The 13,172-nt window shown below is 33.8% G+C and overlaps 3 protein-coding genes across 4 annotated transcripts in view; 1 reads left to right on the top strand and 2 right to left on the bottom strand.

Annotated features, from left to right (window-relative positions):
- Positions 1 to 13,172, top strand: part of LOC135846901 (splicing factor YJU2) — a 74,174-nt gene that overhangs the window by 23,310 nt on the left and 37,692 nt on the right. The window lies entirely within an intron of this gene.
- Positions 154 to 6,341, bottom strand: LOC135847903 (metabotropic glutamate receptor 1-like). Its single transcript, XM_065367632.1, has 14 exons — positions 6,222 to 6,341; positions 5,783 to 6,062; positions 5,563 to 5,701; positions 5,025 to 5,280; positions 4,701 to 4,956; positions 4,411 to 4,634; positions 4,147 to 4,307; positions 3,844 to 3,923; positions 1,862 to 2,063; positions 1,601 to 1,763; positions 1,129 to 1,517; positions 728 to 1,051; positions 455 to 642; positions 154 to 375 (listed from the first exon to the last, which is right to left on the bottom strand). Exons 2-14 carry the CDS (start codon positions 6,043 to 6,045, stop codon positions 273 to 275), a joined length of 2,748 nt encoding a protein of 915 aa, XP_065223704.1. The 5' UTR covers positions 6,046 to 6,062; positions 6,222 to 6,341; the 3' UTR covers positions 154 to 272.
- On the bottom strand, positions 8,626 to 13,138 carry LOC135846899 (metabotropic glutamate receptor 1-like). Its single transcript, XM_065366253.1, has 11 exons — positions 12,693 to 13,138; positions 12,434 to 12,572; positions 12,089 to 12,350; positions 11,698 to 11,944; positions 10,607 to 10,955; positions 10,443 to 10,525; positions 10,155 to 10,359; positions 9,941 to 10,064; positions 9,367 to 9,755; positions 8,966 to 9,289; positions 8,626 to 8,839 (listed from the first exon to the last, which is right to left on the bottom strand). Exons 1-11 carry the CDS (start codon positions 12,953 to 12,955, stop codon positions 8,687 to 8,689), a joined length of 2,538 nt encoding a protein of 845 aa, XP_065222325.1. The 5' UTR covers positions 12,956 to 13,138; the 3' UTR covers positions 8,626 to 8,686.

Genomic DNA, 13,172 nt, shown 5'->3' with positions numbered 1-13,172 from the left:
TCGATAGGATCCTGTAAATTTTTCTACGGTTTTAAAATATTGGGAATAAAATCACCCTCGGGTCATCTTATTTGAGAATAATGCAGTTTCTCCGAGAATTAAATTTTGGATTCGTATACTTACTTCGTCTGTCTTATGGAAAAAAAGTTTTCTTTCTTAAATTTTATTTTTTGTGCTTGTAATAAGTACGTAAATGCAACAAGGTATGATAAGTATGTACTAAGAGATCTGTCTAATTCAGATACATATAGGCAACAAGAAGAAATTCCAGTTCAAAATTCTTGTCTGGTGGTGTCTTCACTCGTTTCCTTCGTTGATGAAGTTCTCAAGGAGTATAAATCCTCAATATTTTCCAAGTCTTTCCTCATGAACTTTCTACAACATAGCGAACATTTTCACATGTAATTCATATCATCGAAAAGTATCACCGATGAAATTTTCACAGCTTGCTTACTTCCTTAGTAATTGCTCATTGGAAATTATATCCTTACGACCAATTATGCACCTGATACCCGTCGCTGTGGTGAAATATTGTCTCGTGTTGCGCTCCGGAACCCATAAAATTATGTAAAGTTTTGGAAAAAATAATAAAATCAATACGTTGAATCCATTCACCGACATACTTATTCCAACAGATAACATCTGATTAGACAAATTTATAAGTTTCTCATTGAATTTTAGCATTTACATAGGTACCTATATAAAATCATTAATAATCATATCTTACTTTCCGTTCGCTACCATAATAAATCAGAGTACAAGCGGTGCAAGTTAGTGTGGTGATGTAGGTCAAGAATCCAATAAACTTGGCTTCGTTGAAGTTATCAGGTATATTTCGAGCTTTGAAGGCGTAATAACTGCATAAAAACATGAGAATTAAATTATAAATAGCGCAGATCGCGCTTGCTTCTGCAGTGAAGTCGCATCTTTTTAAGGTTTTCGGGGTTTGCATGTCCTTATTGAATTCCCATATCAGGGTAGTTTGCCAAACAGTCACATTGATCGAACTGAGTATTACTTGCACCATTATCAATATACCTACCAAGATACCCTGGAAAAAAATTGAAAACTTTGTAAAAAAAAAGAAAGTTAACAAGTTCGAAATTTGATTGATACAAAAGTATACACCTGAGCTTTTAAAGTCATAAACCTAGGATTCAGATTTGGAAATCTCCTTTTGGATATCACCAATAACCGTGCGATTCGATTCGTTTTCACCAGTAAGGCTCCAAATACAAGAGTGTAGCTCATCGGTGGGCATATTCTCAACAGAAAGCAAGTTATTATCGATGGCTCGGCGGCACACAGGAAAATCGTGCAGTGATGCATTAAAACCCCGAGTAAAATTATGTAACATAGTTCCCTCGTTGAAGACTTGACCACGGGAGTATCTCTGTGCTTGAAGAAGACCGCTGTGGTCAACAGGGTTAGAATAATGCCAAATATGGATAATCCTGTAGCCAAGTAGCACTGCGATGATGTCCATTGAGCGTATTCGATTGGTAATTTCAAACATTCTGCGAAACCAAAATGAAATTATTATGGGTTTTTATATCAGTGAATGAGATATGTACCTATACTTAGTGGAAAAAAAACGTACTAGTTTTGTTGTGATCTGGCCATTGACCTTGTGCACACGGTTTACAAGTGGTGCTATCAGATACAATTTCTTCGGGTTTGCATGGTACGCAGGACCAACAACATGCAGATTCGCCATTTTCCCCGTGTCCGCTTCCCGCATATTCGTTGCGTCCTTGGTTTTGCTTCAATAATGAATAATACAAAAAATACATTTTGTGTATTATGATACTTGATTTATTCACAATTTCAATATAGTACCTATTTATGTACGAAAAGTTACCTTAATATGTCCAAAAATACAAGGATCAGAACACGAACTTTTAAACGAAGATTTACCTCCAGGTAACTGATAACTTGCAAATTTTTCGAAGTGGGTCCAATTTGAATGGTATAATTTGTAATTTGAAGAATCGCAGCTATATTCGCTGATTTTCACGTATTTGAATGTGTCGTTTATCTTTTGATAATTAAATACATCGTACCTGTGAAAAAAATTGCTAGAAGGATTAGGTATACCTATAATGATTTGGGAATGTGTGATTGAGTTTATTGTTTATAGTGCAATTGGCAAAAAGTGTTCTAGAAATCGAATTTGGCTGGCATTTCTGCAACATAACATATGAGTGTAAAGTGCTCAGGTGTCATAGTTTCTGGCTGGCATTCCCCTCACTCCGAATAAATGAATTTATAAATATAATAAAATATAATAGTATTATTGATAAAATAAGTTGATTAATAAAAAAAATAAAAATTTCTTCAAAAATGTTATTTATTGAAATAATAATTATTATAAAAAAAGGTAACTTCAAGGAAAATTCATGAGTTGACCATTTGAACGAAGGGGCAATAGTGCCCCTCAAGTGTGATTTTTCTAATCCAAATTTTCGGAACAAAAAATTCGCATTCGAAGCTCAAATAACGGCTTACATAATAGGTACCGGTCGAATTTTAACGTCACGTCACCCTCCTCAATTCGAGTAAAAAATTAACTTTTGTGAAATAATTGGAAAGTGACCTTGCAACCACAATCTATCAAAATGAGTTACAATTTTGCGAGAAATTCAATTATTTTGACGAAAATATTTTTTGAGCATTTCTACGAAGAATTTTTAACTCAAAATTTAAATCATTATTTTCGGAATTTGTATCGTTTTATTTTTCCAAAAACTGACTTTTTCGTCAGAAATTGCCAAAATTCTTACTTTGTTGCCAAAAAATTATCCATTTCGATTCGTAATATGTATTCTGGTTTTTTAGTGATTTTTTTCTGAATTAAAATGTTTTGCTCGCGAGTCTTGCCCTCGCTTCACTTGGGTCTGCTTACTTTTAATTTTTAAAATTAACATTTTTGAAAACTCAATATTCTCAAATTCTAAAATTTTGGATCAGAAGAAATAAACAAATTTTTTTCAAACATTGTTTTTTACCTCTCAAAATCCGAATTTTTGAAAGCTTTTGCCCTTGCTTCGTTCGGGCCAATTCTTATCTCTAGACCAAAAAAAAATCCAGTTTGAAACTTCCATAAATTCAAAAATGAAAATAGGTAACAATATTTTTTAATAAACCTATAACTTACGTAATGAGAGTATTACGAGTGTATCAATTGGCAAAATTGTCATTTCAAATTTTATGTGTATTTTATTTTAAGAACTCGTCATTTTATTCGGCAAAATTGGTATTTTTTTTCATACCATTCGGCAAATTTTCAGTGTACTCTCCCCCCCCCCACCTCTCAAAAAACTCCCATTTTGTTCTTGTCAGATTGATTTATTTATACGCAACAGCTTGAATAAAAAATTTAAAAAAAAAAACAATTGTGCAACTCGCACTTAAGTATCCGAACCTGAGAAAAAACAGTAAGAGAAAGATTCTGTGAGGCGAGGAAGGGTTAAAATGTTGAGGGCTCCATTCGGTGCATCCGCCAGGGGCCTCCAGCCAACTCAGTTCGCGTATGTATATTAAAAATGTGAATTTTGCGCCCTAGACTTTATGACTCTTGCGTAGCTTTTTTTATGCTAATAAATTTGCCCAAAAAACACATTTTCAGGGGCATACTACTGTCCCAATGGTATAACTGGCCAGCTGAAATTAACATTATAGCCTATTCGAGTAATTATGATTCCAAAGAAGTGATTTTGATCTCAAACCTAACATGCCTAAATCCTGAAAACGTTAGTTTTCAAATTTCCATCTGCTTATGTGAATTATATGTATATAAAAAAAAATCAAATTGAAAGAATGATCAGAAATAGAAATACTAACCGAGCGACATTCGGTGATCCATTCATAGAAAAATCCACATGCTCTTTGTCAAATGAAAAATTCAGATATTTCAGGTATCTCTGTACAATTAAAATAAGAATGTTTCTCAATAACGTGTCATTGCTGGAGCACGCGAAATAATCATTTGTGTGACGTAAAGAATGGATTCATAATTTATTGGGATACTGTAGTATCGGCTACTTAATCGCACGTTATCATTCTATATTGTAGGTATCAGTAGGTACCTAAACTATGTATTAAATAATGTGATTATTAAAATTAACGTAATGTTGATATAATTACCATGTATTGTGTGGCATTAAAAGGGTATAAAGATGAACAAGGATATTTTTTACAATTCGCCTGGTACATTTTATGTAATGCATTAGCCAACGCGTGTACTGATCTTATCACATAGGAGATTTTGGAGCCTTGTTTGTACCCTGTGCTTAGCTTTTCGTTCCCTTGATCATAGAACAATAATTCATAATCAAACTTACGAGTATTTCAAACTTCTCTAAACGAGGAAATTAAATTAAAAACATGCTGACGGAAATATCTCGTTACCTGTGCATTTTGAAGACGATGCTGCATCTGAATGAATTTTGCATTGAAAACGATACTCCCAGAATTCTTCAAACCAAGGATTTCTTCGATTATTTTGCAACGTCTTGGCGAGATAATATTCATCAAATTCTGCTAAATAGCTTCTCCGAATGTCTACCATAATACTGCCGTGAGCTTCTTCTTCGTAACCATTCACAGTCAAGTCATACTTTAACCTATCATGTCTGATTAAAGAAATAAACCAACTTGAGACAGAATTTGAGTAATCAAATTGACTTTGTTATACTTACACTCCTATAATCATGAATTTCCCTGTCAAATTTCGCGCTCGTATGGCTGCAAATAGGCTAATTATGTGGTGTTCATCGCAGAAGCAAACGATAACTTTGACTCTCTTGTCTTCGAATAATTTTCTAATGGCTTGCGAATGTAATTTCGGTCGATCGGGTTTTGGTAAATGGATATTGGTTGCGATACAGATTCTTGGGTCACTGGGGTAATCAGCCCACTCTTGAAGGTAAAACTTTCCACTGATCCCAAAATAATCTAAATTTTAAATACATACAAAAGTTCATTAAAAACGAATAGCTACTCCACTGACCACTTCAACTTACCATCTGTGTAAGCTACAGAAACGTAGGACAATTTGAATTTTTTTAAAAGTTGAACTATCATGTAGGCTTCTTGATAAACCGAAGGAATAACGCTGAAATAGTAACGTGAACGTTTCAAATTCATTCGCGAGACAGAATATCCGATCAATGGTATTTGAAACAGCTCTAAAAAGTTCAGCACTGGAATTACACTAGCACCTGAACCTGGTCCAATCATGCCAATTAACGGTGTGGCGTTTTTTTGGGCACATTGGTCCTAAAATAAAAAAAATTTACTCGTCTCTTATCGAACTGAAAAACACTTTCCTATTTGAAAAATGGGAAAAATCAAGGGATGGAAATGTAAAGTTTTTGAGCTTTCTGGATCTGGAGACTAATGAGAACTTGAATATTGATTGATAGAGCTCAAATTTTTATCACGTTTTTCGTAGATTATTTGTTTTGCACATTCGCTCAGCTCCATCAAATTGTGGAAAAAAAATTGGAAATTGATTCCTTCTGGGCCTTAGATTAGAACAAGAAAATGTTATTTTCATACCCCTGGATAATCTAGACTCCTTCCTATCAGAGAAGGCGTCCTTGTTAGTTTGATGGTCTGGTATAAAGCTACCACTTCACTCCAACATTCATCCTTTATCGTTATGCCCAATGTGATATTAGGCAGTATCGCATCGTTTCTGTACAATCAAACCAAAAAATGTAATAAAATTGAAAAACATGTTGTAATTGCTCACACTTCAGTACGTAGGTCTATTCACCTGTTGATGGAATCTACCGCATAAAAAGCTGCCTCGACCAGTTGTATCCCTTCGTTGCTTCTCATGATATCACATTCCAATGGTTTTGTTCGATTCATAGAATTTTCCAAACCGTGAATTGGGAATAAAGCGCCAATAATGAAATCTCCATTTATACGGCCAGTTTTACGAAGTTTTTTTATGTCACTTTGGTCTACAGAAATTGCTCGGTGCCCAGATATTAATAAGCAAATTTGCATAAGAAATATCCCAGTGGTGAGCATTCCTATAATTTGTTGTTCTGAAATTTTTAAAATAAATTACCTGCACCGTAAAATATTATATCTGAGAATTTAAACATGATTTTTTTCATTCGTTCGTTCTGAGGTATTGTACTTAATAATATCTTTACCTACATAAATAAATAAATGAATAAAAATTGATGATCCTTTCCACGTACCTGAGCTCACGAATTTTTCTTCATTCACAAATTATTTGTATTTCAATTCACAAAGGTTATGTACGTAGATATTATCAACAGGAGTGAATGCCATAATTCAACTAAACACAATGATGAAATCACTTGTTATTTTACCCTTTATATGACCGGCAGGGCATTTATCGATCTAATTTTTTTTCTTTTTTTTTTATTACCACAAGTTGGTGATCAAACTGTCGGCTTTTATCGTTATCGTGTTGTAAAATGTTTATATTGGTAATTTGTTTGCATTAAAGGCCTTTGATACCTAATATTCGTCTATACATTCAATTAGTTGAACCCTGCTCGAGATTAATAATATAACGTGAAATTTTATCAAAAAAAGAGGTATGTGTCGAGATGAGAGGAAAGAAGGGTGATGAAATATTGTCTTGTAAGGAGAGCTTCCTTAAAATCATTTTGTGTCGATAAATTTATGCATATCAAGTTAGCATCTTTTTGATCGAAATTAATAAACACATTTCCTATATGACTTTAAAGGGTTTATTATCTATTGATTATTTAAGTTACCCACACTCATGATTTGATTTTTCAATATTTTAAGAGTGAGTACTGAGTAAAATGACGTTTTGAAAATTTTCATTTGGACAATAAAATATAAAATCGACGGTTTTATTCTGGGAATTTTACGCTGATAACTTTTCAATTTTTCAAGTCAAGGTTCAATTCATCTCTACTAACATTCCACCCTCATAGGTAAACTTTTTGATTCGCTTAAAAATAAACTACAACAGCAGCTGACGAACAAACAAAACAAGTTTATTTTGGTTTTAATTACCTTGATGCAGTTTTTTCATGTTCAAGCGATGTCATTTCATTTCACTACAGTTAGGTATAAGTTTTAGGAGTTGAGAATTGAATCTTTAATGTAAATTCTATTTTCTTATTTATTTCAATTTTTTTGATGGGTACATTTTATGAGTTATCGCATTTGAAACATAATAATATGAAAGAGTAAACCGATTTTACTCGTATATACTCGATTGGTTTTTTTTCAAAGTGGGGGTTGAAAATTCCTTTGGCCAATTCCAGCAATAAAAAAATGAAAACATATTGTGCTTAAAACAGTAAAATAGTGATTCCCTGCAGAATAAATGAAGCGTGAAAAAATCATAGGGCCCATAGGGTATTTTTTGGGCTCAAAATTTTCAAAAAATTGCCCATAAGTGATCGGAAGATGCCATTGGGCAGTTACAACTCTAGAAATTGTCTTTTCTAGTCTTTTGAGTTCTCTGGTTGGTGGTTGAGTTCCCCGGGGTTTGGGTGCAATTCTAAGTCTGCAAATCCGAAAGGGTAATTTTTGAGCCCAAAATTTTTAAAAAATTGCCAAAAAGTGGTTGAAAAATATGATTACGTAGGTAGCTACAACTTTGGGAATCATATTTTCTGGTCACAAGTCTTGTTTCCTGAAGTTTGGGCGCGATTTCGAGTCTGTGCATCTAAAATGTTATTTTTAGGGCCAAATTTTCCAATAGCATCTGAAATAGGTATTTCTTGGGCCAAATTTTTCAAAAAAATAATTAAAAAATGGTCAAAAAATGGGGATAAGTGTCCTTTGCAAAGAAAATTCTGATGTTTTTTGCTTCATGTCAAGAATTGGGTGGTTGTAATTTTTTCCAAGTTCTTGATATAGTCAGACAACAGGCTAGAAACTCTGACATAATATCAAAATGTGAGAAATTAGTCATTTTTTTCAGTTTTCAAAAGTCTGGCATTATTTTAAGAACTCCTCGTAAAATCTGCGACTTCTTATAAGTTCTTGAAAGTTGAAAAAAATTTCGAAAGTCTCTAATGAATGTCCTGACGTAAGAAAACACTGAGAAATCAAATCCGAAAAATTATTAAAAATCAACATGTCGCACCTCAAGCTGTATTTTCAAAATTTTTAAATTTTTTCCCGTGGTTTAGGGGGTGCAGGGGTATTTGAACCTAACGCTTTTAAAAATCCAACGAACGGAGCAGCATCTTTCGTCTTTTTCAATTTCTTGGTTTTTTGACAAGGTACGTTGAAGACCCTAGAAAGGAGGTGGTAGTTCTGGGGTCAAAACAGTAGATCGGAAAAATAAACCGATATTTGAACGTGGCTTAGAGGGGTGTTGAGATCTCATTTAGAAAAATGGTTTTTGTTGAAAATAAGAAATTCTGATTCGAGCTTTCAGAATTTTGATTATTGATTTTTAATTTCATTTTTCCCTTTTAAATATTCGCTAGTTTGGCAAAAAATTGCAAATTCGTAAAAAATCGCACCCCCCCCACCCTCCTTAAATTATTTGAGGTATTTACGAGTAATTTTCCTTCTGAAATTGATAATTTTTGCTCAGAATTACTTTTGAATCGAAAAATTGAAAATAAATAAATATACATAAACATGAAACATTGCTGGCTTTATTAACTACTACCTATACCTTCTTACATATGTAATAAATTTATTGATACGAATAATATCGTGCTATAAATGATTTAAAATTATCGTCCGTGTTTATCTCCGGTCTCCAGATTATAACGTATAATTTTGGAAAAAATAGGAATAATAATGTAACGAAGCTGTCCAAAGAAAATGCCATAAACATGGAATCGATCTGTGAATCAAACACAAGCAGAATTAGCCTATGTACTTTAAAATTTCGCCTGTTTATGTTGGTATTTTTTGGAAACGAAAAATTTTCCACCAACTGGAACGCCTCTCTCGTCCGGCGAAAACTTACCTGAAAAATGCTGGAATTATACACGATGCGGAATGTTACATTAGTAGATGTCTGTACGAATGCGAAAATGGCGAGAAATTTAGCTTCGTGAAAATTATGCGAAAGCTTTCTAATTCTGATCACGTAATAGATCATGATAATGTGCATAGCTATGAATACAATATCGAGCCAGTGTTTCTTCTTGAAAGCGCATTTAAGATGGATATGTAAAGATGTCTCTGGTTCATCTCGAATGGTTCTTTCAACAACGGTTTGCTCTTGAATGAGTATCCAACTTATCAAAATTACAGTCTCCAAGATAACCATAATACTCGATATTGCCACCTATAGAGAAAAAACAGAATTATCGTATACATATTTGGTTTGATTGGGATTAACTACATTTGATTTGTGTAATAAACCTGAGCCTTCAGCGAGTTAATCACTGATGGAAATTTGGGATCGCGATTTTTCATCGCTTTTAAAACGTAAAATATTTGTAGAGTTTTAAAAATAACTGGAATGTAGATCAGCGATACTCCTACACTGGGAAGTGTTTTTGCTAAAACACACACGATGACGTTAGGTTTCATCATCAATGTAAAGTTACAGCCGCTTAAAATGATCACACCGCATAACATAATGTAATCCAAGGAAGCCGAAGATGATCTGATCACGGCCGTGTGTCGATTTCGTGCAAATATATTGGCTGTCATTAGAGCTAAGATGATTATACCGCAGGATATACCAGCTGCGATCAATGATCTTGGATCGTCCCATCCCATGTACTTTGTAGGCGCTGATTTGCAAGCTGAAAATTCAAATCGAAAAAATCATGCTTTAATAAAAGTAGATAATTTTCAAGAATATTAAATTCAAAAACAAGTGTTTCGAAATGAATAAAACTTTACCCCAAAAAAATTCACTAAAAATTGAAAAATGAATTAAAGATTGTTGAAACTATACCTACTTAATCGTAAGGAAATTTAAGCATACCTGTTTTGTTGCTGTTTGGTAAAAAACCTGGCTCACACTCGATGCATTTCGTTTTATTGTACACGTATTCTGTTTCTTCACAATCGATGCATTGCCAACAACATAACCGATCCTTGTCAATCACCTAAATTGATAGAATTTAGAGAATTATAATTTTCTGACCGCAAATGGATAGATTTTGTATGAGTATTTCAAAAACTATTTAGGTATTTACTTGAATTTGCCCCAATGAACATCCCTCGGAACATACTGAAGTTATTTTTTCAGCCCTAAGGTGTTCAATTTTATCCTCAAACAGGTGCAAATCGTGAAAAAAATTTTTACTGGAGTTATAGTGATGACAATCGTAATATCCTACTTTTACAAACTTGGACGAATTGGGCGATTTGGGCGTTTTTTGGAAATTGTAAATGTCGAATCTGCATAAAAAGAACGAATTGGAAAACTTCAAACACGATCTGATTTTTTTCCCCAAAAAAAAGTTGGAATTACTCGTACTTACTTGCCAATCTGAGGTGACCCGTGAAAACTAAATTCAACGTTTTCAACATTGAAAAAACGAAAATCCAGATCAATTAGGTATTCCTGTAGATGTCAAATACTCGATGATACAAAAATCCTGACCAAGTATTTGATTTCAAGTGATAGTAAAAATGTCCATCTCACCATGTACTTCGATGTATTGAATGGTTTCTTTCTCAAACATTGTAAGCTTGCTCCGCTCGATCCGCATATATCCAAAACCATGTCTTGTAACCCTTGAGCGAAAGCGTAGATGGATTTAATTACGTAAGGAATTTTAGAATTTTTACTGGTGGAATTGGAATTCAAGTTGATGTATTTGGAATTAGAATATTCGTCAAACCAAGGATTCCTCTCGTTGCTATTCAATTTCAGGCTAGAAAAGTAACCATCGAAACCCGGTATCAAATTGTTTCGAAGGGCTATCATCAGCATACCTTCGGCTTCAGCTTGGTACTCGCTTAAAAACTCTTCCGAAATAGGCCATTCGTAGCTAAAAGAAAATACGAGTTAGTTGTAAGTTTAGTGTCTTATCTATCTTTATTTAGGTTGGATCGCTTTGTAAAAAAATCTGTGGATTTTGATAAAATTCAGCAGAAACCTTCATTTTGAGTCCAAAGTTACTCAGAAATTTTTTTAGCTTAGGAGATGGCTGCAGGGAAGATTTGAGCCCCCAAGGAGGGTTGGGTAAATTTTCAAAAAAATCTTGGTTTTTTCGCTCCTGATGCTACTCAACGTGTTTCAAAAAATTGAAAAAATACCCAAAAACTTGAGATTTTTTTTTTTTTTTTAAATTGGAAAAAGTAATTGGAAAATGGGCACCATTGCGTTCCAAAATATTTTCTGAATTTGAGAAATGATTACTTTTCAATATTTTAACATAGTTAATGTAAAATATTCGAGAAGAAAACATTTTCAAAACACAAATTCATCCAAAAATAAGCTATTTGCAAATTTTTAACCGCTTCAGTAGAACCCTAAAAATGGTCTTGGGTTCGACCATTTTTTCCAAAACACAAGGAGCGAAAAAAACACATAATTTCTTTCAAAAATGCCTCCTCTTTTGGGGCTCAAATCTTCCCTCCAGGGCAACCTCTGGAGCTAAAATTTTTTCCTGAGTAATAATTTTGAACTCAAAATGAAGGCTTCTGCCGAATTTGGTCAAAATCCCATCCACCTTTTTTTTGACGACCCACTCCAATGTTCATATTATTTTTTGATAAGATTTTTTCTACCTGTTCAAAATGAAATATTTCCCAGTTAATTCGAATTCTCGCATTACATGAAAAATCCTTTTTAAACTGGTTTCATCGCAAAAACAAACAATCACTTTGGCTTTATCGCTCTGGAACAATTGGTTAACCGTATTCACATATGCGACATTTTCTCTCCCACCTCTTATGTGGACGCTATTCGAAATACATATGTTGTAACTGGATACCCATTGCTCCAAGAAGTATTTACCATTCATACCAAAGTATTCTGTAATGTAAAAAGTCTTAAAATTTGACAAGAAAATTCTTGGAAGATTTCGGGGAGTAGGCAGCATTTTAATTGGGAGATATTTGTAGGCTCCTTTTGCAAAGGAAAGCTTTCAACTTGAGGAATGAACCATTCACTACTTACCATTTGAGTATGCCATCGAAACATATGTCCAGTTGAATTTCTTTAATATTTTAATTATCAAAAGAGCTAAATGATAGTCGCTAGGAACAACGCTCAAATAATAATAGGGTGATATGAGCTCTGAAAGCGAAGTCGAATATCCAATTTGAGGTATTTTGAATAATTTCAAAAGATTCTCGTAGTGAAGCATGTTCAATTTCGTCAACGTGCCAATCATTCCTATCAAAGGCGATCCACTGTACTTCTTGGTGCAATTGATAGGCTAAAAAATAAACTGGTTGTTGAATAAAATACTCCGAATAAATTTAGCCTATTAATATACGTAGAAAACAGACGAACTCTTACAGAAGAGAAATCTATCATTTCTTCGCCGAATTTCGGCTCCTTTATCATATTCATTGTTTGATACAAAGCTATCCGTTCATCTTCGCAGTCGTCTTTGATATTTATACCCAACTTGATTCCTGGTAAAAGCTTCTTATCCCTAGATTAATCAAAGTATACACAATCTCGAGTTTTTCCTCATCAAAAAGCAACACAAGTTTGCATCCAAAACATCTTGTAAATTCAGATACTTGCAATCAAAACGTAATTTCGTACATACTTGTTTATAGCATCAATTGCAAAAAGCGCAGCTTCAACCAGTTCAATCCCCTCGCTGCTGTTGATTGGTCCACATTTCAAAGGATAGGAATCATGTCGGGGACCAACGTGTACCGAAAATAACGCACCGATTATAAAATCACCTTCGATAAAAACACCCTTTCGAACTTTCTCCGCCACATTCAAATCGAAATCACTCAAACTTGGCTCGAAAGCTGCGATATTCAATTGTAAAATCAACGTGAATACGATCTCTATGAACATGGTTCTTCCATGAGCGATAACTCAGGCCTATTTACTCATTTTAGTCACTTTAAACTCGATGTTCCGGCCTGTCTGTAAATTTGCACCGACGAACACGTCATTGTCTCGGACATCGAGAAATGTTTTTATGACGGTTTTTATCGATTACGTCGTCATAATATTAGTACAAGGATGTTTGTTTGTATCATCAAAATGAGCTTTTGCAGCATGAGCCATA

The sequence above is a fragment of the Planococcus citri genome, chromosome 5, assembly GCF_950023065.1.
Source record: "Planococcus citri chromosome 5, ihPlaCitr1.1, whole genome shotgun sequence".
Classification (NCBI taxonomy): domain Eukaryota; kingdom Metazoa; phylum Arthropoda; class Insecta; order Hemiptera; family Pseudococcidae; genus Planococcus; species Planococcus citri.
This window is presented reverse-complemented; position numbering and strand designations above follow the sequence as displayed.

What these genes read in the sequence shown, in the direction of transcription:
- LOC135847903 (XM_065367632.1), bottom strand. Translation starts at nt 6,045, where the DNA reads ATGCTCACCACTGGGATATTTCTTATGCAAATTTGCTTATTAATATCT. An exon ending in ATTATGGTAGCGAACGGAAA is followed by an intron (nt 643 to 727) that starts GTAAGATATGAT and finishes TTGTCTAATCAG; the next exon opens with ATGTTATCTGTTGGAATAAG. An exon ending in AATGAGCAATTACTAAGGAA is followed by an intron (nt 376 to 454) that starts GTAAGCAAGCTG and finishes GCTATGTTGTAG; the next exon opens with AAAGTTCATGAGGAAAGACT.
- LOC135846899 (XM_065366253.1), bottom strand. Translation starts at nt 12,955, where the DNA reads ATGTTCATAGAGATCGTATTCACGTTGATTTTACAATTGAATATCGCA. An exon ending in GCAATTGATGCTATAAACAA is followed by an intron (nt 12,573 to 12,692) that starts GTATGTACGAAA and finishes TGATTAATCTAG; the next exon opens with GGATAAGAAGCTTTTACCAG. An exon ending in TTAACTCGCTGAAGGCTCAG is followed by an intron (nt 9,290 to 9,366) that starts GTTTATTACACA and finishes TTTTCTCTATAG; the next exon opens with GTGGCAATATCGAGTATTAT.